The sequence below is a fragment of the Mandrillus leucophaeus genome, unplaced genomic scaffold (genome assembly GCF_000951045.1).
Source record: "Mandrillus leucophaeus isolate KB7577 unplaced genomic scaffold, Mleu.le_1.0 Scaffold546, whole genome shotgun sequence".
Taxonomy (NCBI): Eukaryota; Metazoa; Chordata; class Mammalia; order Primates; family Cercopithecidae; genus Mandrillus; species Mandrillus leucophaeus.
The window spans coordinates 727362-751333 of record NW_012105875.1 but is presented as its reverse complement, the minus strand read 5'-3'; the positions used below and the strand labels follow the sequence as shown (position 1 = coordinate 751333).

Below are 23972 nucleotides of genomic sequence, written 5' to 3'. Positions count from 1 at the left end.
TGACCCGGTGGCATAGTCAGCGGGACAGAGCCAGAATCAAACTTCAGTAGCAAGTCGGAACACTCAGTAACTGAATAACCTTGGGCAAGTTACTTGAACTTTCTGTGCCTCAGTTTTCTTACCCGTTAAGTAGGGATGATATTAATAACTACCTCGTAAAGTTTCTGTGAACAGATATGTAACAATGTTTGAAGTAGCGCCTCGCATGTAGTAAGTCCTCTGTGTATTATAGACTAAAGCTGGCCTTCATCTTCTACAGATAAATTGAAAAATGCAACAAGTTATTGAAGGAGCAAAGGGGTGTGTGTGTGTGTATATATATTTTTTTGTTTTGTTTTGTTTTGAGACAGAGTCTCGCTCTGTCATCCAGGCTGGAGCGCAGTGGCACAGTCTCGGCTCACTGCAACCCCCGCCTCCAGGGTTCAACCAGTTCTCTGCCTCAGCCTCCCGAGTACCTGGGATTACAGGCGTCCGCCACCATGCCTGGCTAATTTTTTTGTATTTTTAGTAGAGATGGGGTTTCACCATCTTGGCCAGGCTGGTCTTGAACTCCTGACCTCGTGATCCACCTGCCTGGGCCTCCCAAAGTGCTGGGATTACACGCGTGAGCCACCACACCCGGCCTCAAAGGTATATTTTTAAGTATTCTTTTCTTCCCCACTTTCTGCTTTTTCTATGGATGCTTTAATTCTGTTATATATTTAAACAAATGTGTATAGTTTCTATGATAGTGATTGCTGAAACCTGTAACTAAGTCTAATTTGCTGTCTTTTGAACTTAGCGAGTCCCTGTGGGATGATTCTATGGTCTATATTGCCTTAATAAAAAGGTCTAAGCCTGCACTATCCAATAGTGTAGCCATTAGCTACATATTATTATTGGCACCTGAAACATGACTAGTCTGAATTGAGATATGTTATAATCGTAAGGCACAACAGATTTCAAAGACCTACTATGAAAAAAAGAATGTAAAATCCCTCAGTAATTCTTATACTGATTACAAGTTGAGGGGATAATATTTTGGATATGTTGGGTTAAAGAAAATATATTGTTGAAATTAAGCTCACTTGCTTCATTTTACCTTTTTAAATGTAGCTATGAGAAAAATTTAAATTACACAAATAGCTTGCCTGCATTATATTTCTCTTGGACAGCACTGGTCCAAGAGAAAGGGAAGCCTCCCCTTTCACTCTGAGAATTTGCCTCCAGAAGCATTACCAGTCATTCCGCAGCTCTTTCCTCTTAGAGAGAGCTCGAGGGGCATCTTATACTGGAGAGAAGCAGGGAGCTGATAATCAGTAGGCCTGAGTGCCAGGCAGAGCCATGCCCCCAGCTTCCCGGGTGCCCGTGGACAGTTCCGTCAACTCTTTAAGAGGCAATGTAGAATAATGGCAGTGGTTCTTGAACTGTGGTCACATCAGAATCACAAGACCCAGGCCCTAGACTCCTTCTGTGAGCTTGAACTTCTGTGTTCTTTATTAGTAATTCAGGTGTTCTGGTCACCTATTCACCCCATTGGTAAAGGAGGGATTCCCCACCTGCTACTGTCTAAGAGTCCCCCAGACATTGAAACTTAATCCCCGTTGTGGTGTTATTAAGAGGTGAGGCCTTTGGGAAATGATTAAGTCATGAGGGCATGAAGGAGTTAATGCCCTTATAAAAGAGGCTTCAGAGAGAGAGTTCATCTCCCTTGTTCTTCTGCTATGTGAAGACACAGCATTCCCCCGTCCCCCTTTTCCCCTACCCTTTTGCCACGTGAGAACACAGCAAAAAGGCCCTCACTGGACCCACAACCTGCTGGAGCCTTGATCTTAGACTTCCCATCCTTCAGAGCTTTTAAGTTGAGGAGTACGCGTGCAGGTTTGTTATATAGGTAAACTTGTGACATGGGGCTTTGTTGTACAGATTATTTTGTCACTAGTGCCCATTAGTTATGTTTTCTGATCCTCCACGCTCTGATGGAGACCCCAGCATCTGTTGTTCCCCTCTATGTGTCCATGTGTTCTCATCATTTAGCTCCCACTTATGAGTGAGAACATGTGGTATTTGGTTTTCTGTTCCTGTGTTAGTTTGCTAAGAATAATGTCCTCCAGCTCTATCCATCTTCCTGCAAAGGACTTTTTTTTTTTTTTTTTTTTTTTTTTGAGACAGTTTTGCTCTTGTTGCCCAGGCTGGAGTGCAATGGTGCCATCTCAGCTCACCACAACCTCGACCTCCCAGGTTCAAGCGATTCTCCTGCCTCATCCTCCTGAGTAGCTGGGATTACAGGCATTCACCACCTTGCCTGGTTAATTTTGTATTTTTTTTTCAGTAGAGACAGGGTTTCTCCATGTTGGTCAGGCTGGTCTCATACTCCTAACCTCAGGTGATCTACCTGCCTCAGTCTCCCAAAGTGCTGGGATTACAGGTGTGAGCCACTGCACCCAGCCAGGATATCTTTTTTATGGCTGCATAGTATTCCATGGTATATATGCACCACATTTCCTTTATCTAGACTGCTGTTGACGGGCATTTAGGTTGATTTCATGTCTTTGCTAAATACCAGACCTATGGCTTTTTAACAAAAAAAAAAATTTCTATGTTCTTCAGGGCTGAATTACATGCCTTCAGTTATCAGATATCTACATGGCTTTCTCTTCCTATATTTGAGGTCTCTGCTCAAATATAAGAGAAATCTTTCATGACAAAAACTTGTTCTGTGACAGCCCCTCCTTTCATCTCTTTTTATTTCTTTACCCTGCCTTCTTGTTCTTAAAAGTGTCTCTCACTATATATTGGGGGTTTGTTATGCCCTCGTGGCCCATTATAATATCAGCTTTGTGAGATCAAGGTCTTTGTTCACTGCTGTATATTTCACATCTAGGACCCTTGGCTGGCACAGAGTAGACCCTTCAACAATTATATGTGGAATGAATGGTTCAGGTGATAAATAATGAGGCCTTGATCCACATGGTGTATCTATCAACTATTCACTACATCATTAAAGTAGCCATTGTGCAAATCTTTGAGTTCCTTCCAAATGCTTGTAGCAATATAGTAGGTGTTGGAGATGGAGCAGGAAACGAAACTCCCCATTAGACAGGTGTAATGCATATAAGTAAGTAAATATCTAGAAGGATGTTAGAGAGGAATAAGGGCTTAGAGAAAAGAATTAAGCAGAGATGAGGGATAGGAAGTGTTGGGGTGCAGTTAGGAGACTGAAATTATCTACAGGATGGCTAGAGACTCTGAGGTGGTGACATTTGAATAAAGAAGGAAGAGGTTCTTAGTGTGGCTCTAATAGTCTCTCCGGCCCTAGCCTCCTCCCCATCAAGCCTCCTCCTGTCTGAGAGAGTAATCTGTTTCTAACACTCCTTTCCGGAAGTTCTTCAGTGCTCTCCTGCTGACTTGCAGATAATATTGTGACTTGAACATCATCATGGTTTGAATTCTGCCTTCCTGTCCCATCTCTTTCTGCCTATTATTTATCTTCACATCATGACATTTGTTCTCTGGGAGTTTTATAGTGATTTGGATTCTCTAGTTAATACAGCTCAGTCATCCTCCAGGGCTGAGATTAAGCCACGTTTGCGTAGAACCCCCCTGCATTCCAGTGTGGGCTTAGGAGCCCATTCCTCATGCTGCCAGAGGATGCTGTGCACTACTCTGGCATTTAGCCATGTGTAGTGGAATTGCCAGTTTCCTCATCACTAGACTGTGAGCATCTTGAGGCTGGAGAATTGCATCTCTTTTAGTAAGGTTCCCACAAGTCTTCATTGAGTTAATAAACTCATCTATTTAATGAAGTAGTAATAAATTCACCTGCCTAGTGCTAATTATGCAGGCAGTAAAACAGTGTTCGTTTTCAGTATTTTAAGGGACACATTCTGTAGGTTCCGTAACAGTGACTCATGCTGCATTGACTTTGAAGAGCAGAGAGTACTGTCCTAAGATGTATTTAACAAAATCCAGAGATGCTTTTCCTTCCAAAAATGACTTTGATCTTGCCCAAGGACAGCAAATATTGTGAAAGACCTAGAGGAAAAACTTGGAAATAAAATCCCTGCTCTCCAAATCCTCCCAACTGGAGTCAGTCTCAGAATTATACAACTCAGAGAGACCTTAGACCAACTAGTCTAGTCTTCCTATGTGCATCTCCATGTCTGATAGTGGGTTCATTCATTCTTTCAGTCATTTCTGCTGGGCAATTACTTTGTACAGGAACTGTTTTAGGTACTTGGGATATAAAGCTGAATAAGCATTCATCGCAAGACAGATGGTTGATGTGCTATTATCACTTTTTTCCCCAAGGCAATGGAAATATACCCCCTGCAAAACATTCTTATTGAGAAGAGGTTGCTGGGCAAATAATAGAGTTAGAACCAAGTGAATTACAAATTCTAAAAGTATTTCAGGCTGGGTGTGGTGGCTCACACCTATAATCCCAGCACTTTGGGAGGCCAAGGTGGGTAGATCACTTGAGGTCAGGAGTTCGAGACCAGCCTAGCCAAAATGGGGAAACCTCATCTCTACTAAAGAAACAAAAGAAACAAAAAAAATTAGCCAAGAATGGTGGTGGGTGCCTGTAATCCCAGCTATTGGGGAGGCTGAGGCAGGATAATCTTTTGAACCAGAAGGCTGAGGTTGCAGTGAGCCAAGATCATTCCACTGAACTCCAGACTGGGCCACAATGTGAGACTCCATTTCAGAAAAATAAATAAATATTTCTTCTAAGATTGGAAGGTTTTATGTTTCCCGTTTCCGTAGTAAGGGTTCTTCTATCTGAACTGAGAGAACTAAGAATAATTTACTAATAAATGAAGCAGTAATTAACTAATACTAAACTTTTAATCTGGGTATTTTACTCTGTTTCCACCCTCCATAGAATCAGAATCATACCCTGAGAGCTACAAGGAGAACTCCATTTTTCACTGTGCAGGGGGCTGTCTCCTGAAGGGTCAAGTGGAATCTGGAATCCAGCCCATGCTTCCCCATCATCAAGCCATGTGAAGCTGCAGACTCCCTGAGTGTCTTAGTCCGTTTGTGCTGCTATAACAAAATATACCATAGACTGGGTGGCTTAAACAGCAAACCTTTATAACTCACAGTCCTGGAGATGGGGAAGTCCATGATCAAGTCACTGGCAAATCCAGTGTCTAATGAGGCCACTCTTACTGGTTTGCAGAAGCTATTGTCTTGTATCTTCCTGCGGGGAAGAGAGAAGGAGCTAGGTTACTTGCTTTTCTTACAAGGACAGCAATCCCATTATGGAGGCTTCACCCTCATGACCTAATTACCTCCTAAAGGCCCCACCTCCCAATAACATCACATTAGGGCTTCAACATAAGAATTTTGAAGGGACACAGACGTTGGTCCACAGCAGCAAGGGAGGGGCTCCTTGACTGTTTCATGTAAAGCAGCTGCATGGGTTTATGCATAACTTCTATTGATTGTTTAAGCTGCCAGAAACTGTTCCACGTGTTTTATGTATACTTAGTCACTTTCACTGATCTTCCTATGAGGTAGTTATTATTATTATATCCAATTTATAGATTAGACATTAGAGCACAAAGTACTAGCAAGTTGGAGATGCCCGTATTCCAGTACTGGTGGGCTAGTTCTGGAGTCTAGACTGTTCACAACTCTGTTCTCTACTCCCTTAAGCAGCTCCCTTGGCTTCAGAGTCCAATCTCCATTTCTCTGCCTTTTACCCCTAACTCTGGAGCCCTCATTTCTCCTTCCATGAAACCTTAGATTCCCATCTGCTTATTTTTGTCTTTAGAAGCAACAGAGAGACAAGATTTGGAATAGTGGCTCTTGTATGAAAGCCAGATTCAGGTACTGTTCCTGCCTCTTGACCTCACCAAGCCTCAGCTTCCTCGCCTGTTAAATGGATACAATTGCCATCATCATATTTGTTGAGAACTCCCTAAAATGCCAGGTATTATGCCAAGGGCATTGCATAAATTCACTCATTGATTCCTCACAGTAATCCTATGATTAACATCCTGTTTTCATTTCCTTTCTTTTAGCTGAGCATAGGCACAGAGGTTTGGGTGGTTGGACCAAGGTCACACAACTGATGCAACAGTAGGTTCTTCACAGGTATGTGTGAAGTACCTTAATGAAACATCATGGACCAGCTTCTTCATATGTTAAACATCACCATTTTTGTTGTTATTACTGTACTTACTGTAGCTTGTTAATTTCAGTGACATTGATTATCTAATTTATAGCTGCATAAATCTTGCAGAGTCACGATTTTTTATTCAATTTCCTCTGTCTCTGTGATAATCTTTTTAAGGCCGTACTGTTAAAGTAAATTTTGCAAGATCTTTTTTTTTTTTAGATTTTGTCTTTCTCTTTAGAGATAGAGTCTCGCTCTGTTGGCCAGGTTGGTCTTGAACTCTTGGCCTCAAGCAATTCTCCCACCTTGGACACAGAGTGCTAGGATTACAGGCATAAGCCACCATGCACAGCCAAATTTTTCAGGGTCTTATACCTTTTAGAAACCAGTCCATATAGTCAAATTCATAGAGACAACGTGGTTATCAGGGGCTGGGAGGGGGAATGGGGAATTATTACTTAATGGGTACAGAAAAAATTCTGATGATGGATGGTGGTGATGGTTGCACAACAATGTAAATGTACTTACCGAACGTAACCACTTAAATGGTTAAAATGGTAAATTTTATGCTACGTATTTTACTATCAAAAAAGCAGTCATCTATGTACAGTAGTCCCCCCTTATCCACAGCAAATACCTTCCAAGAGCCCCAGTGAATGACTTAAACCTCGGATATTACCAAAGCCTCAATATACTATGTTTTTCCTTTACCTACATACTTATGATAAAGCTTAATTTATAAATTAGGCACAGTAAGAGACTAACAATAACTCAAAATAGAATAATGATAAAATACTGTAACAAAAGTTCTATCAACATGGTCTCTCTGTCTCTCAAAATATCTTACTGCACTCTACTCATCTATTTTTGGACCATAGTTGACTTCAGGTAACTGAAACCACAGAAAGCAAAACTATGGATAGGAAGGACCTCTGTAATCTTAAGTATTATTGCAAAAGCCTCAAATTAAGTGTGGGAAACCAAGAGAGAATAACAGGTATTTCAGAGGTTAAAGGCGAGGTTAAAGCACAAACCTCTACTAAAAAATTCATTGGCTGAGTGTGGTGGCTCACACCTGTAATCCCAGCACTTTGGGAGGCTGAGGCAGGAGGATCACTTGAGCTCAGGAGTTCAAGACCGGCTCGAGCAACATAGCAAGACCTCGTCTCTACAAAAAGTCAAAAAATTAGCTGGACATGGTGGTGCACACCTGTGGTCCCAGCTACTTGGGAGGCTGAGGTGGGAGGATCGCTTGAGCCCAGGTATGAGTTCATGATTGTGCCGCTGCACTCCAACCTGCGCAGCAGAGCAAGACCCTGTCTCCAAAAAAAAAAAAAATATTGGTAGAAACCATTAATGAGGACAGGTTTTATGTTACTGAATGTTATGTGCTTTTCTGCAGCTAAGAAGTAAGGTACTCTGAAAATGTTCTTTGAGCTTTTCCCCTCCTCATTTAATTCGTAAACAATCCTATGAGGTTAATTCTCTCCTTGTTAATCTCTTTATTTTATGCGTGAAAGAACTGAGGCACAGAGATATTAATAATTTGTCCAGGATTTCATAGCAAATAACAATGCCATAAATCTAGGCACTTGGCCACAGAGGTTACTCTTAATCTGAGCATTTTACTCTCAATTTCTACTCTCCCTAGAATCAGTCATACCCTGAGAGCCACAAGGAGATACTATGTTAGGGGCACACTGTGTGTGGTCAGGCAGGTCATTTGCTTGCCAGAGTCTTACAGTCAGAGGGACAAGTAGTATCTGGAATCCAGCCTAGTCTCTGTTCATCAAGCCAGCCTGAGGAAGGAACACTGCTGCTATTTCATGTTTAAAAAACAGCTATGTGGGTTAGTGACATCCTTGGCCAAACTCTCATGGCTTTTTTCTCCTTCCCCCTTGTTTTCTCCTTCCCTCTTAAGACTTGGCACTTCTCCAGAAGGAGGAGGACAAAATGACGAAGTCTAAGGTGAGTTGGACCTCCCTTTCTCCATAAAAATTGTCATCTCATTTCTGAAAGATTACACACACCTTATTCTTTTTGTTAGGAAGATGAAGGAGAACAGTAGACATTTAAGAACCTCTTGTGTGCCAGATGCTTGCTGCTTTTTACTTTTGTGTTAATTTTTCTGGCTTCACTTTATGACTTTATGATTTGATAAATAAGCATAGAAAAGTCAGTAACAGAATAAAAATCTCTCATTTTCCTACTATTTCCCTTACAAAACAACTGTTTTGATTTTCCATGTTCTTTTCCTCAGATGTATTCTGTGTATTTGTAAGCATTGTATAGATAAAATGTTCAAGTTACACCTTTTCTAATTAATATTATTTGCCACATATTTTTATAGTCCCTTGAATTGATGTTACTCTGTGGTGTGTGTGTGAAATAACTTTTCTCCTCATTCATCAACATTTAGGTAGTTTAGAATTTTTACTGAAAACGGTTACTACAGTTTTCCCACAAATAACCATTTTTTTCCAAAAAGCAATTTGAAGGAGTTTTGCTATTATTTACTTTTAATGTTATAGAGACACTATATTGAAAAAGTACTTTTGATATGTGGTACTTTGGGTATTTCGTATATCAATGATTCAAATATGACATCGTGCAACATGATATCTCTGATCAGAGAAAACATTATTAGGTATTTCCATGTAAGAAAGCTAGATTTTTCTTACCCAGGCCTGAGTTGTACCCTATGTATGTTTATTTACTGATCTGTATTGTTTTACTCTTATGTTAACTTATTTTATTCAAGTAATAATGTGCTTAATTTTAGAAGTCCAGTAGTACAAGAGGACTTACCAGATACTTTTCTTACTGTATTTATTCCTCACACCAACTTTATGAGGCAGTACTTGGTCTCATGCGCATTTTAATTACAAAGAAACAAGATTGTAGAATTGTGGAAAGTTGCTTGGTTTCACTTAGGATACCAGAGATCCAACTGATTTCAAAAGACTCCAGGATTTTTACTTAATTGAAGAGAGAGAGGCAAAGGAAAAGAATTCTTCACTCAGAGGACCTGGCCCTTTTTGTGTGGGTGCCTAGCTTGTCCTGGTTAGTGGAAGATGCCTCAGATAATACCACCTCTACTTGATTCTCTCTCCAGTGGCCTCTTCTTCTCTATGATCACTGTCATTCATTTAGGGCACCTGAATGTGCAGGGCTCCAGGGATGAACAGCGTTCATATGATTAAAACAATATGATATGCTGGCTGGGCGCCATGGGTCATACCTGTAATTCCAGCAATTTGTGAGGCTGAGGCAGGTGGATCACTTGAGGTCAGGAGTTCAAGACCAGCCTGGCCGAACATGGCAAAACCCTATCTGTACTAAAAATACAAAAATTATCCTGGCATGGTGGTGCATGCCTATAATCCTAGCTTCTTGGGAGGCTGAGGCACGAGAATCACTTGAACCCAGGAGGCGGAGATTGCAGTGAGCTAAGATCATACCACTGCACTCCAGCCTGGGGAACAGACAAGGCTCTGTCTCAAACAAACAAACAAACAAACAAACAAACTATACGATATGCTAGTGATTCTTTATCATGGGTGATTTTACCACCCCGCCCCCCACCCCCCGGCAATATCTGGAAACATTTTTGGTACCACAGGTCAGGGGTGCTACCAGCATCTAGTAGGTAGAAGCTAAGGATGCTGCAAAACACCCTACAGTGCCCTAGACACCCCCACACAGCAGACAGCTATCCCGCCTGAAATAGCAATAGTGCTGAGTTTGAGAAACCCTCCTCTACACAAAGCTATACGACACCAGCAAAATGTAGGTGAACAACAACGTATATGCTAAAAAAAACAAAGACTTAAAATCATCACTAGAAATTTTACAGAGTTGTAAGATAAAACTCTAAATGGAATATCAATAAAAGGACAGTAACAGGCGAGATACCAAAGAAAAATAAAGATGTCCAGTAACTATATGAAAATATGATCTTACTAATTAAGTACACACCAAAAAACCAAGTTGTTTCTTACTGAACAGATTGCCTAGGATTTTGAAAAAGTCAGTTATATTCAATGTTATATATGGTATGGAGAATCAATGATATTTACTTTCTCTTGGGGATAGGATAAGATAGGGAAAAATTGAAAAGAAGATCTGTTTTACATCATAATTTGGAAGTTGCATATTCTCTGACATTGTGATTTTTCACTTCTTGGAACTTACCTAAGAAAATAGGTGGGTAATATCTATGTAAAAAGTTGTTCTTTACAGCATTTATTATAAAAAGGAAAAATCTCTAAAATATAATACACTTTATATGGAATGTTTAACTATATGATAGTAAAGTTGAGTATGGTCTCTTAAGAATCTGGCACCTTTCCCTACACATCTTTTTCACATTTCTCAGTGCTATCTGTCTTCCAGTGGACCTATATTGCAAGATTTAGGTGGAGTGTGTTTGATGTTGTAGGAGCCAGTGACATTCAAGGACGTGGCTGTGGTCTTCTCTGAGGAGGAGCTGCGACTGTTGAACCTTGCCCAGAGGAAGTTGTACCGAGATGTGATGCTGGAGAACTTCAGGAATGTGGTCTCAGTGGGTGAGGACAGGCATTCTCTGACTGAACATTGTCTCCCTCCGGTGTCTCTCTGTCCTTGGGTATACAGGGCTTTGGAGCTCTTGAACTGGTTTTCAGTTTTCTAATCATCCATCATAAGACAGATTTGGAATTTTTAGTCTTTCCCCCTGGCAAAAGTGTGTATTTTGTTAATGAACTATAACTTGACAGCATGACAACTATACACTTTTATACTTTCTCAAATTGTGGTCATCTCCAATTAATGGCTCATGATATACATTTGATGAATTGTACCATTGGTTTTTTTAATGAAATAAAATGGGGTAGAAAATGTCAGAGCACTTGGCAATAACTGCACATTGCAGCAAAGACTATGTACTGTTGTCAAGAAGAATGTGAGAGACAATGGAGAGGGTATGATGAAAACATATTTTTTTTCTAGTAATTTATACTTATATCTGCATATCTTGGGTCTTTGCATGAAATATACTTCCTCCAATGGGTCATGATTAGAAGTGTGGAAAACACTAATTTTGATGTCCTGAAGACGATGAAATGAGGACAAGAATTTTTAGTAATTTTGGCCTCTAATGTATTAATTATAAACCTATGTCCTTGCCTTTTCACAGGGCATCAGTCCACACCAGATGGTCTGCCCCAGTTAGAGAGAGAAGAAAAGCTGTGGATGATGAAGATGGCAACCCAGAGAGATAACTCCTCAGGTGAGGAGGGGCTGGGGCTGCTGGACTTTTTTCTATTAGTCTTGGAGATATTCCAAGGTTGGTAAACAAAAATATGTGATGAAGGCATAGTCTAGAACAGTTTTTTCCCCCTGATGAATATCTAATCTAATTCTAATTTATTGGGTGCTTTTGGATATATGAAGATCTGTATTCATTAACCCACTTAGTTTGTTCAGGATGCTAAAACAAAATAGTACGGACTGGGGAATTTATAAACAACAGAAATTTATTTCTGACATTTCTGGGGGCTGGGAAGTCCAAGTTCAAGGCATCAGCAGATTCGATGTCTGCTGAGGGCCCACTTCCTGATCCAATGACAGCACCTTCTTGCTACGTCCTTAAATGGAAGGGGCAAGAAATCTCTCTCAGGCCTCTTTTATAAGGGCACTAATCCTATTCATGAAAGATCTGCCCTTATGACATAATCACCTTCCTAATGCCTTAGGAGTTAGGATTTCAGCATACAAATGGCAAGGGCACACACATTGAGACCATAGCACCCACATCTAGTGAAAGCTTAGCTTTAGTTGTAATCAAATTGAGTATCATTTCCCCCTTGTGGCTTTCCTGTAGCCATTAATAGTGAATCTTGCTCACTTGGTGAAGAACTACTTTGTAGAATAAAGATTCTCATAGCCACTTTTGAGGCAAGTCTCTATAAAAGAAAATCACTTTACACAAGGAAAAAATAATGTTTAGAGAATAGCTTTTAAGTCTTTCCCTTTAAAAGTTTTCTTTGTGGCAACCATCCCCCTCTTCCAAAGAGAGTTACAGAAAAGAATGTTACTTCTCATTTTAGACATCCCTATTCAAATATGGTATGTATGGCAATGCCTTTATTATCTACAAAATTAGCCACTAAGCAAATAAATGTTATAGAAGATAGCCATTAAATAAACATATTCTAAGGAAGATAGATTTTAGTTTTCTCTTCATTGTAATAAGGGGCTAACATATCATTTTCAATTAGAAACATTATAACCTGGGCAAAATAGGGAAATTGCCCTACTCAAATTGACACATTCTCAGGAAGACAAAAAAAAGTCACATTTAAAAGTGAAAACTTGCGGCTAGGCATGGTGGCTCATGCCTGTAATCCCAGCACTTTGGGAGGCTGAGGTGGGTGGATCACCTGAGACCAGGAGTTCCAGACCAGCCTGGCCAACATGGTGAAACCCCGTCTCTACTGAAAATACAAAACTCAGTTGGGCATGGTGGCAGGCGCCTGTAATCCCAACTACTCGGGGGGCTGAGGTAGGAGAATCACTTGAACCTGGGAGGTGGAGGTTGCAGTGAGCCTAGAGCACGCCATTTCACTGTAGCCTGGGCAACAAGAGTGAAACTCCATCTCAAAAAAAATAAATAAACATAAAAGTCAAAACTTGCAAAATATATACAGACATGACAAACTAAGTAGGCTTCAACTTAAAGGAAACACATTTATCTGTTTTCCAAGTTTCCATTATTACAATATAACTTTCTATTTGAACAATTTATTTGATTAAGAAATTAATACCTTTCTTAATAATTTAGGCTAGGAGGTGTCAAACTTTTGAGTATGAGTTACAATAAGAAATATATTTTATATCATAAATAATATAAACATTCACATGTGGGTAGATGTGTGTGTGTGTGGCCTTAAACAATAATTTATGCAGAGAAATACATTACTGCTTACAAAACACATCTAATATTTTTCTATTCTGTTAATGCTTGTCACAAGTTACTGAATTTATTTCAAACTCACTAATAGTCCTAGCCTTCAGTTTGAAAAACAATGGCATGATCCATATAGAAAAATGTATTTACATCCATCCATTTTCATAGTCTGCTTTCAGAGACAACATTATTCCCAAGTCTCTAAATATTGACTCCTACTTGAGAAAGGAAAAATTTCAAAAACAATGAGAGAACAAAAATTTTAGAAGCAATCAATCCCTAGATACCCTGGCCACTTTTCTGTCTTACGATTTTTTTTTCCTAGGTAATTGTTACCATGATTCTGTGATCAGCATGATTTTCTCATCAGCACTATCCACTTAGCTTAGCCCTGCATCCAGTAAAACCTTAAAACTTCCCAGAAGAATCGCTCTTTCCAGTCCCTTTCCCATTAGGCATAGTTTACTTGAAAAAGTTCTTTCACTTTTGTAATTTGGCTGAAAGTCTCCTAGAGAAGACAAGTGGGAATTCTTTTATTCAGTACATCTATTGAACACTGTGTGTCAGGCAGAGCTCTTGGGTGATGATAAAGTGGTGAATGATATAAAATGCTTGTGCTCATGGATGGCAACATCCGTTCAACAGAGACATAAAAAATAATAAGGGACATATTTAGTTTGTCAGAGGGTAGTACGTGCTTTGTCAAAACAAAACAGGTGAATGGAACTTGCCAGGGGAGTAAGGTAGATGGGGAGAATTTACTATTTGATATTGAGTGGGAAAGAGGCCTCACTGGGCCGGGCATGGGGGCCCACAACTGTAATCCTAACACTGTGAAAGACAGAGGCAGGTGGATAGCTTGAGCTCAGGGGCTTGAGACCAGCCTAGGCAAGATGGTGAAACCCCACCTCTACAAAAAATACAAAAATTAGCCAGGTGTGGTGGTGTGCCTCTGTAGTCCCAGCAGCTTGGGGGGATAAGGCAGGAGAATCACTTGAGCCAGGAGGTTGAGGCTGCAGTGAGCCAGGTTCACGCCACTGCACTCCAGCCTGGGTGACAGTGTGAGACCCTGTCTCAAAAAAACAAAAAGGGCCAGGCACGGTAGCTCACACTTGTAATCCCAGCACTTTGGGAGGCTGAGGCGGGTGGATCACGACATCAGGAGTTCAAGACCAGCCTGACCAACATGGTGAAACCCCCCTGGTGGTTATGGAAACTTTAATTGCTATTAGGTTTTAGAATAATGTATGTTATTACCATAAACCTCTTCTCCCAGGTGTTCTCATGGAGGATATTTCCTAGCAAGAGGTAAAGGACCACTATCTGTTTACACTTGAACTTTAGGTATGTAGGTCAGCAATCCCCAATCTTGGCATCAAGGACTGGTTTGTTGGAAGATGGTTTTTGCACAGACTGGGGTCGGGGGGATGGTTTTGAAATGAAACTGTTCTACCTCAGATCATCAGACCTCAGTTGGATTCCCAAAAGGAGCACGCAACCTAGATCCCTCACGCACACAGTTCACAATAGGATTCACGGTCCCATAAGAATCTAATGCCGCCACTGATGTGATGGGAGGTGGAGCTCAGGCAGTAATGGCCATTTGCCTCCTGCTCACCTCCTGCTGTGTGGCCCAGTTCCTAACAGGCCACGGACTGGTATTGGTGCACGGCCCAGGGGTTGGGGACCCTAACTTAGGTGATAAGGTATTTTCTGAAAAATGTATGTCTTTCTAACTAGCACAGTGCCTCAAAATCTCCCAATCTTGGAATAAACTTCCAATGAAATAATCCCAGGCAAAGGTTTTTGATAATTTATGGTAGGAGTTTTGCTAGACATTTTGAACAGGGCCACTTTGTTCAGATGTCTATGCAGTAGGCAAATTTTGTGGAAGCTATTCATTAGACATCTGCTATAGCAAAAAATTAGGCTTTTTGTAAGGTGCAGTTTCTTGGTAAAGATTTCTTAGGAAACATGCTTCCTGTTCTGCAACCACCACATTTTTACCTGGTAGCTCACACAGAAATTTAGTGTGATTCTAAGCAGGTCTCATTAATGTGTAGTGAATGAGAACCTGATGACTCCCTCTTGGTGTCTTGGTACATGTACATGATGATAATGAGAAACGGAACCTTCTCCTGGTTCAATGAAGCCTTAGGCTGTGGGCCCGAGTTTATAAACTTGACATCTTGGAACAAAACATTATTCACATGCTCCATCTCCAAATTTTCTTTATCCTTTTAGGAGGCAAGAATCTAAAAGAGATGGAGACTCTTCAAGAAGTAGGATTAAGGTACCTGTCTCATGAAGAATTTTTCTGCTCCCAGATCTGGCAACAGATTACAAGAGAGTTAACCAAGTATCAAGATTCTGTGGTAAACATTCAAAGAACAGGCTGTCAGTTGGAAAAACGAGATGATTTGCACTATAAAGATGAGGGATTCAGTAATCAAAGTTCCCATCTTCAAGTTCACCACAGAGTCCACACTGATGAAAAACTCTACAAAGGAGAACATTGTGTGAAAAGTTTCAGCTGGAGCCCTCATCTTCAAATTAACCGAAGGGCTAATGCAGGAGAGAAGCCCTACAAATGTGAAAAATGTGATAATGCCTTCCGTCGGTTTTCAAGTCTTCAAGCCCATCAGAGAGTCCACAGTAGAGCAAAATCATACACAGATGATGCAGCTTATAGGAGTTTTAGTCAGAGGTCACATCTTCACCATCATCAGAGAGTTCCCACTGGAGAGAATCCATACAAATATGAAGAGTATGGGAGGAACATTGGGAAAAGCTCACATTGTCAAGCTCGTCTGATAGTTCACACGGGAGAGAAACCCTATAAATGTGAGGAGTGCGGGGTAGGCTTCAGTCAGAGATCATATCTTCAGGTTCATCTGAAAGTTCACACTGGAAAGAAACCATATAAGTGTGAAGAGTGTGGGAAGAGCTTCAGTTGGCGTTCACGACTACAGGCTCATCAGCGAATCCACACTGGCGAGAAACCATACAAATGCAATGCTTGTGGCAAGAGCTTTAGTTACAGCTCACACCTTAACATTCATTGTAGAATCCACACAGGAGAGAAACCCTATAAATGTGAGGAGTGTGGGAAAGGTTTCAGTGTGGGTTCACACCTTCAGGCCCATCAGATAAGCCACACTGGAGAGAAACCATACAAATGTGAGGAGTGTGGGAAAGGCTTCTGCCGGGCCTCAAATCTTTTGGACCATCAAAGAGGCCATACTGGAGAGAAACCATATCAGTGTGATGCATGTGGTAAGGGCTTCAGTCGTAGCTCAGATTTTAACATTCATTTTAGAGTCCATACAGGGGAAAAGCCCTATAAATGTGAGGAGTGTGGCAAAGGCTTCAGCCAGGCCTCAAATCTTCTGGCCCATCAAAGAGGCCACACTGGAGAGAAACCCTACAAATGTGGTACATGTGGGAAGGGCTTCAGTCGGAGCTCAGATCTTAATGTACACTGTAGAATCCACACAGGAGAGAAACCCTATAAATGCGAGAAGTGTGGTAAGGCCTTCAGTCAGTTCTCCAGCCTTCAGGTGCATCAGAGAGTCCACACTGGAGAGAAACCATATCAGTGTGCAGAGTGTGGGAAAGGCTTCAGTGTAGGTTCACAGCTTCAAGCCCATCAGAGGTGCCACACTGGAGAGAAACCTTATCAATGTGAGGAGTGTGGGAAGGGCTTCTGTCGGGCCTCAAATTTTCTGGCACATCGTGGAGTCCACACAGGAGAAAAACCATACCGATGTGATGTGTGTGGTAAGCGCTTCAGGCAAAGATCCTACCTTCAGGCCCACCAGAGGGTCCACACAGGAGAGAGACCATACAAATGTGAGGAATGTGGGAAAGTCTTCAGCTGGAGCTCATACCTTCAAGCCCATCAAAGAGTTCACACTGGAGAAAAACCATACAAATGTGAGGAGTGTGGGAAGGGCTTCAGTTGGAGCTCAAGTCTTATCATTCATCAGCGAGTCCATGCTGATGATGAGGGTGACAAGGACTTTCCTTCATCAGAGGGTTCACACAGGAAAACTCGATAAAATATGTTTTACTATCTCAGATGGGTGCTGAAATATTTTAATTATCAGAGCTATCATAGACAAAACATTTATTTTATAGAGTCAGTAGTTCGGCCGAGTGATTGGGAGACCACACAGCAGAGAAACCTCACAAGAGTGGAGACATATGGACTGCATTCAGAACACTGACCATTAGCTGATACATGCAGACAAGAGGATCAGGAAGGATGAGTCTGATCTGGAGTAAACCAGAAGTACTAAGATGGGAATGCTGAATGCTATTCCACTAGAATATAAGGTCCAAGAGGGTAGGGACTTTGTTGACTGCCAAATCTACTCTGCCTTTTCAGTGCCTAACACATTGTAATTTTTCAGTAATATTTGAAATTACTGTCATACTTGAAATTCAGTAATATTTGACATTTATCTCTAAAAGTTTCTCTAAAATTGTACTCAGAAGAAGAATTCTGCAATGCTTGGAAGATATATAAGTTAGTCATATGGCCTGATTTTCCCATTTTTGCAGGTCTCGTGGATGAGTGTTTATCAAACTGAAGGTTGCAGCTTGTTAGTGGGTCCAGAGATCAGTTTCTGGCTAGCAACTAGAAATTTTGTATGTTAACAGTACTTTATTGAGGTGTAATCTGCATGCAGTAACATGCACAAGTCTCAAGTTTATGGCTTCCTGAATTTTGACAAATGTAATAATCACCAAGATCCATGTGTACAATGTCTATTAAACCAAAAAGTTTTCTTGTGCCCATTTCCAGTCAATCCCACCTCCAGTGCCAAGTATTATGATTTCTATACCGTAAATTACTTAGGTCTGTTCCTGAGCTTCCTATGGATTTAGTATGTACTCTTATATCTAGATTCTTATGATCAAATGTATGATCTCAGTAGATTCAGAGAAAACATTTGACAAAATTCAGCATCCACTCATGATGAAAAAATTTTTCATAAAAGGCATCCATGAAAATCATACAAGCTAACCTTATTTTTTTACAGATGAGGGAATAATTTATATACAGTGAAACTGACTTTTTTTACATTATTAGGGAATAATTTATATACAGTGAAACTGACTAGTGTATCATTATGCATTTTGGCAAGTGCTGTCATATGAACACCACCATCACAATCAAGACATTCAACAGTTCTAGCACCCCCTGCCCTGAAACTTGCTTGTTCTGTTTAGTCAGTCCCTCTCCCCATCACCAGCCCTTGTCAACCACTGACTTATTTTCCATCTGTATAGTTTATATCATTACCAGAATGTCATATAAATGGAATCCTAGAGTATGTTTCCTTTGGAGTCTGGCACCTTTCACTTAATGCTTCTGAGACTCATCTGTCTTGTTGCATGTATCAGTACAGAAGTCATTTCTTTTTGTTGCTGAATAGTAGTCATATGGATGTGCCAGTTTGTTTATCCATTTATCACTGGTGGGATATTTGGGTTTTCAGTTTGTAGTGATTATGAAGAGAGCTGCTGTCAACATTTGCAAACAGTTTTGTGTATCCACATTTTCTTTTGTCTTAGTAAATATCTAGGAGTGGAATTGCTGGGTTGTATGGTAACAGTATATTTATGAAAAACTGACAGACTTTTCTAAAATAACTGTACCATTTTACATTCCTACTACCAGTGTATGAAAGTCCCAGTACCTTAACTTCACCAACAATAGGTATGTCAGGGTTTTGTTTTGTTTTTATTTTGTTATTAGGATTTCAAAGGTTTTATACTGGGATTTCATTTTGGTTTTAATTTACATTTCCTTAATGGCCATTGAGCATCTTTACTGCTTGTTTGCTACCCATATGCCTATTTTCTTTTGTGAAATATGTTCAAATCTTTTGTCCGTTTTTTTAAAACCTGAGTTGTTTGTTATTGATTTTTGAGAGTTCTTTATATGTTCTGGATAGATATCTTTGTCAGTTATGTGTTTTGCAAATATTGTATACCATTATGTGACTTGTGTTTTTATTCCATTAACAGTATTTTTCACACTAGAAATTTTTTTTAAATGAAGTTCCTTTTTTGTCTTTGGTAGATTGTGCTTTTGGTTTCAAATAAAAGAACTCAGCCTAATCCAAGGTCACAAAGATTTTTCTCCCACTTTTTTTATCACAACTTTTATGTTTTCAGGTTTTATATTTAGGTCTATGATATATTTGAGTTAGTATTTATGTAAGATGTGAACCTTTATATAACGGAGGTCCACTATTTGCATATGAGAATTCAATTAACTATTCTTTCAGTATTGCCATGGCACCTTTATGAATCCACTAACCATACGTGTATGGGTCTTTTTCTGGCCTCAATGCAGTTTCATTGATTTATGTGTCTATCATTTTGCCAAATATTGCACATCTTGACTTTTGTATCTGTATATAATGTCTTCAAACCAGATAGTGTGAGTCTTCCAACTCATTATTTTATTTTGGCTATCAAATTTGTTTGCCTTACCATAATTTCCAGAATCAGCTTTGTCATCTGTAAAAATAATTTGCCGGGATTTTTATTGAGATTACAATGAATATTATAGATGAGTTTGGGGACAATTGACATTTTAGCAATACTGAGAATGTTCTAAACCATATACACAGTATCTGCCTATTTGTTTAGGACTCCCTTATTTCTTCAGTAATTTGTAGTTTTAACCTACAGATCCTGCACATACTTTGTTAGATTTATACCTACACATTCCTTTTTTGGGGGTTCTAAGTTAGTACTGTTTTTCAAATTTCAATTTTCAATTGTTCTTTTTCAATATATAGAAATACAGTTGATTGTTTTATGTTGACCTTGTGTCCTATGATCTTGCCAATCTTAGTTATTGGTTTAAGTAGCTGTTCTATTGATTGCTTGGGATTTTCTGTGTAGACAATCCTGTCATCTGCAAAAAAAAAAAAGAAGGAAAAAAAAATGTGCTTTTCCCTCCCAATTTATATGCCTATTACAGCCCCTCTACTATGATATGGGGAAACTTCTTCCAAGGTTAGGTTTGAATGTCAAAAGTCCTTCCAAGATTAGGTTTGTATGTCAAAACTCCTGACAGTAGTCCTTTGGAATGATCAAAGAGAGATGATTACAGGGGTGGGAGGGCTGCCCAGAAAAAGGTCCAAAACAGAGAGAAAGAATAGTCAGTGTTCAGTCAGTTTATAAAGGGGGATGTCCTGCCAGCACAGAGTTTAAAAGAGGTGGTGGAGGGCATATGCACTTGTGGAGCAGTAAGTGAACGTTATCAGGATTGTGAGGGAGACTGGACATAGGCAAGAGATGCCTAGAGGTGGCTTGCACTAAGTCAAACTCCAAGTTTCCTCCAATCTTAACAATTCACCCCTGATGTTTGGGTTAGCAGCAAACTCCCAGGTTTCCTGTAAATAAACTTGCATTTGAGAGAGGCCAAATATGCAAAGTTGACCCAATAAAATTAGGCCAACAACGATGATAGCTCCCTGTAAGATAATGTGGCACCAGATGATGTTAATCCAGGCAGAAGGAGGCAGTCAGGAGAAGAAATGGGGATTCAGAAACTCTTACTACATTTTAGTAACTGAGTAACATCGTTGACTGTTTTGGTTTATCTATTGAATGATTCTGGAGAGCTTTCCTGTTTTTATTGACCTACACGCAGCCAGAGGTTCCCTTCAGAGGGCCACCTTGAGATGCCACTAGTTCATCTAATGCAGTATTTTATCAACTACCATGACAGCTACAGAGCTTTATCTCATTAAGGGCTTCTAAATCTTGGGCTACTTGGTATATATGGTCTGCCAGGAATTGTGACATTGTTTAGCAGCTCTAAGAACGAAGTCTGCTACAGAACTGAAAAGATCTAGACTTATGCCTATTATACCAGAGATTGTGACAAGGCCCAATTTATAATATATAAAAAGGTGGCCTGGTATCCCCTTTTATGGGAAGGGCATTCACCAGTGCATATGTGTGAGACCCTTGTACTTTCAATGGCTTTATATACTATCGTTGATAGAGGGCAGGAAAGGTGGGACTGTGAAGGGAAATTTCATGAGGAAGAACCTTGGTGAGGTTGAGGGAGTGCCTGGGGAAGTAAAGGAGCTGGAGGGTGACCAGAGAGGATGGCAACTAGATAGTAGTATGGATATCAAATACCTCCCAAGAGTGTGGAAATTAGTTGTACGAGTGGTTACCCAGATTGGGACGCCTGCTGGCAGGCCCAGCGTTGTTGGAGTTTTATTTCTTGGATGACATGTTCTGTTGCTGTTTCACATGTATTATCTGGCAAGTTGAAGAAAGTAGGATGTGGTGTCATGACGAAGGAATAGTGCAGAGTGAAGCATGGATTGCTGGACAATGGGACTGGTGCTAATGCAGTGGTGGAGGTCACTGTGGAGACCATAGGGAGTAGTTATGTCCAGGTCCCAAGCGTTAAGCATGAAGGGAGGTATAGTTTTAAAGGCTTTTGTGTGGGGGTCATTTCACCCAAAGGATGAAATTAAGTGGTGGGGCACCAATGGGTGTAAGTTGGCTAGTTTATAGGGCATTGGCTTACACCAAAAGGGCATCACATGAGGAGCCTATAGAATGGGACAAGGACAAATCTACTGCAGTTCCTTGATGCAGCAGAGTAGGTCATTGGCAATGGTAGGTCCCTGTGTGCTGTCATTCATCAGGGTTTGGATATACCTAGATAAGTAAGGGCCTGCCAGTAAGCTTTAGCTTCTTGCAGAGTGTGATTACATTGTGCAGGACAGGAAAATACATGACTGTAGACAGCTATATAGCAGGCAGTGTGGGAGCTTCAGTTAAGTGTGAGGTTTTATGTTAATCTGGCTAGGTGTTGGGCTGTGTTTAATGTTTGATTTAGCTGAAAGTGTCAAAGGTTGCAGTTTTACTTTTCTCTCATGTCCCTTCTTTTTCCCTCCCTGTTGTCTTTGAATTTCCCTAAGAAGTTTAAAAACAGAATCTGTGTCTTGCAGCCTTCTCAGTTTTATTATCCTGTTGTTACACAAGAATCCTATTGATATGTGGTAAAGTGTGGGGAGAGGGGAAGTGTTCTACAATCATACGATTTAATCTGTCTTTTAGTAGGCCTGAGTCCCTGGCCTGTGACCTTTAGACGCAGTTCTTAGTCTTTCTGTTTTCCCCTTAGGTGAGACAGGAAGGCTAAAGAGGGCAGGAGTTGGCATATTGCCTTTCTCCCAAGTTATATAAGTATTTGATAAAGTCATTTCCCTTGGAGAGCAGTCCTTTGTTACGTGGAACACTCTCAGTGTATTTCAAAATAGTTACTTTTATCCTCCTCCAAAACATGAGATTTTTCTTGTATATTCACCATGAGAACCTAGTAGCATTACTGGAGGTAAATTCCATGAAAATGTGAAGCTCCCCCTGACTGGGTCCCTGGAAGATTTTTGAAGCTAGCCTCCAATGAATTCTCTAAATTACCAATTAAGCATTCCTACCAATAACATTGCTAATTACTTATTACCAGCTAATTAGTAACAGTTACCAACACTTAGTTACCAATTAGCTGGTAATACTTAATTAAACTGCTAATAAATATTACCAATTAGCTGGTAATACTTAATTAGCAGTGTTATTGGTAACACTTAGTTACCAATATTCTTTCCCTACCTAAATGGTCTTACTTGATCCTGCTCCAAGTAAGCTGATCTCTATTTGCTTTTCTCTCCAGATTTAGGGCTTGTGGTTTGCCTTTTGACCTCTATTATCTGACAGATCCAGAAAAAATTAATTTCTTTAGTTTTTTGTTGTTGTGAGGATGGGAGTGATCCTCCCAGAAATCGGACTGACTTCCAGAAATTGGATTATCTGGTCTTTTAAAAATTATTATTGTTGCGTTCTAAGAGTTTTTGTATTCTAGATACTAGTCCATTGTCATACGTATGATGGGCAAATATTGTCTCCAATTTAGTGGGTATCTTGTCACTTTATGGTATCATTTGTAGTAAAAAGGTTTAATTTTGATATACTCCTATTTATTATTTTGCTTGTGCTTTTGGTGTATCTAAAATATCACTGCCTATTCCAAACTCATGAAGATTTGCCCCTGTGTTGTCTTTGAAGAGTTTTATAGTGTTAGCTCCTATGTTTACGTCAGTGATCTGAGTTAATTTTTGTGTTTGGTATAAAGTAGAATTCCAACTTCATTCTTTCTTTGCAGACAGATATCCAGTTGTTTTACCATCATTTATTGAGAAGACTATTCTTTCCCCTACTAAATGGCCATAGCACCCTTGTTGAAAATGAATTGACAATAAATGTCAGGACTTATTTCTGGACTTTGAAATCTATTCCACTCATCTGTATGTCTATCCTTATGCCAGTACCACACTGTAGTTTTCTAGTAACTTTTGAAATTGGGAAATTGAGTCCTCCAACTTGGTTCTTCCTTTCTAAAGTTGTTTTGGTTATTTTGGGTCCCTTGTGTCTCCATATGAATTTAGCATCAGCTGGTCAATTTCTGGATGTGGTGGTGGTCGGGGGGAGCCAGCTAGGATATTGATAAGGATTGCATTGAATCCATAGATCAGTTTGGGAGGGATTGGATCTTAACATTAACTTTTCTTATCCATGAACCACAGATGTCTTTCCTTTTATTTAGGTCATCTTTAATTTATTTCAATGATGTTTTATAGTTTTCAGTGTACAAACTTTCCTCTTCATTTGTTAACTTTATTCCTAAGTATTTTCTTCCTTTAAATTCTATTGTACATGGAATTGTTTTCCTTTCATTTTTTTGATTATTCATTGCTAGTGTGTAAGAACACAATTTTTTTTGCATATTATCTTCCTGTAACTTTGCTGAACTCATTTACTAGTCTTACTAGTTTTTTGTGATTTCTTTAGGACTTTATGTGTATAAAA

At 39.9% G+C, this 23972-nt stretch overlaps 2 protein-coding genes across 2 annotated transcripts in view; one reads left to right on the top strand and one right to left on the bottom strand.

Annotated features, from left to right (window-relative positions):
• Nucleotides 1-3755: 3755 nt before the first annotated feature.
• LOC105552193 overlaps nucleotides 3756-23972 on the bottom strand; it is a 25589-nt gene continuing 5372 nt past the window's right edge. Inside the window, exons 3-4 of the mRNA XM_011997780.1 lie at nucleotides 5073-5185; nucleotides 3756-4014 (exon numbers count right to left, since the gene is read on the bottom strand). Of these exons, the coding sequence (XP_011853170.1) occupies nucleotides 3938-4014; nucleotides 5073-5185 (190 nt within the window). The 3' untranslated portion in view covers nucleotides 3756-3937. The remainder of the gene's footprint in view (nucleotides 4015-5072; nucleotides 5186-23972) is intronic.
• Nucleotides 7969-17869, top strand: ZNF45 (zinc finger protein 45). The gene is made up of 4 exons (XM_011997722.1): nucleotides 7969-8074; nucleotides 10548-10674; nucleotides 11283-11375; nucleotides 15300-17869. Exons 1-4 carry the CDS (start codon nucleotides 8060-8062, stop codon nucleotides 17114-17116), a joined length of 2052 nt encoding a protein of 683 aa, XP_011853112.1. The 5' UTR covers nucleotides 7969-8059; the 3' UTR covers nucleotides 17117-17869.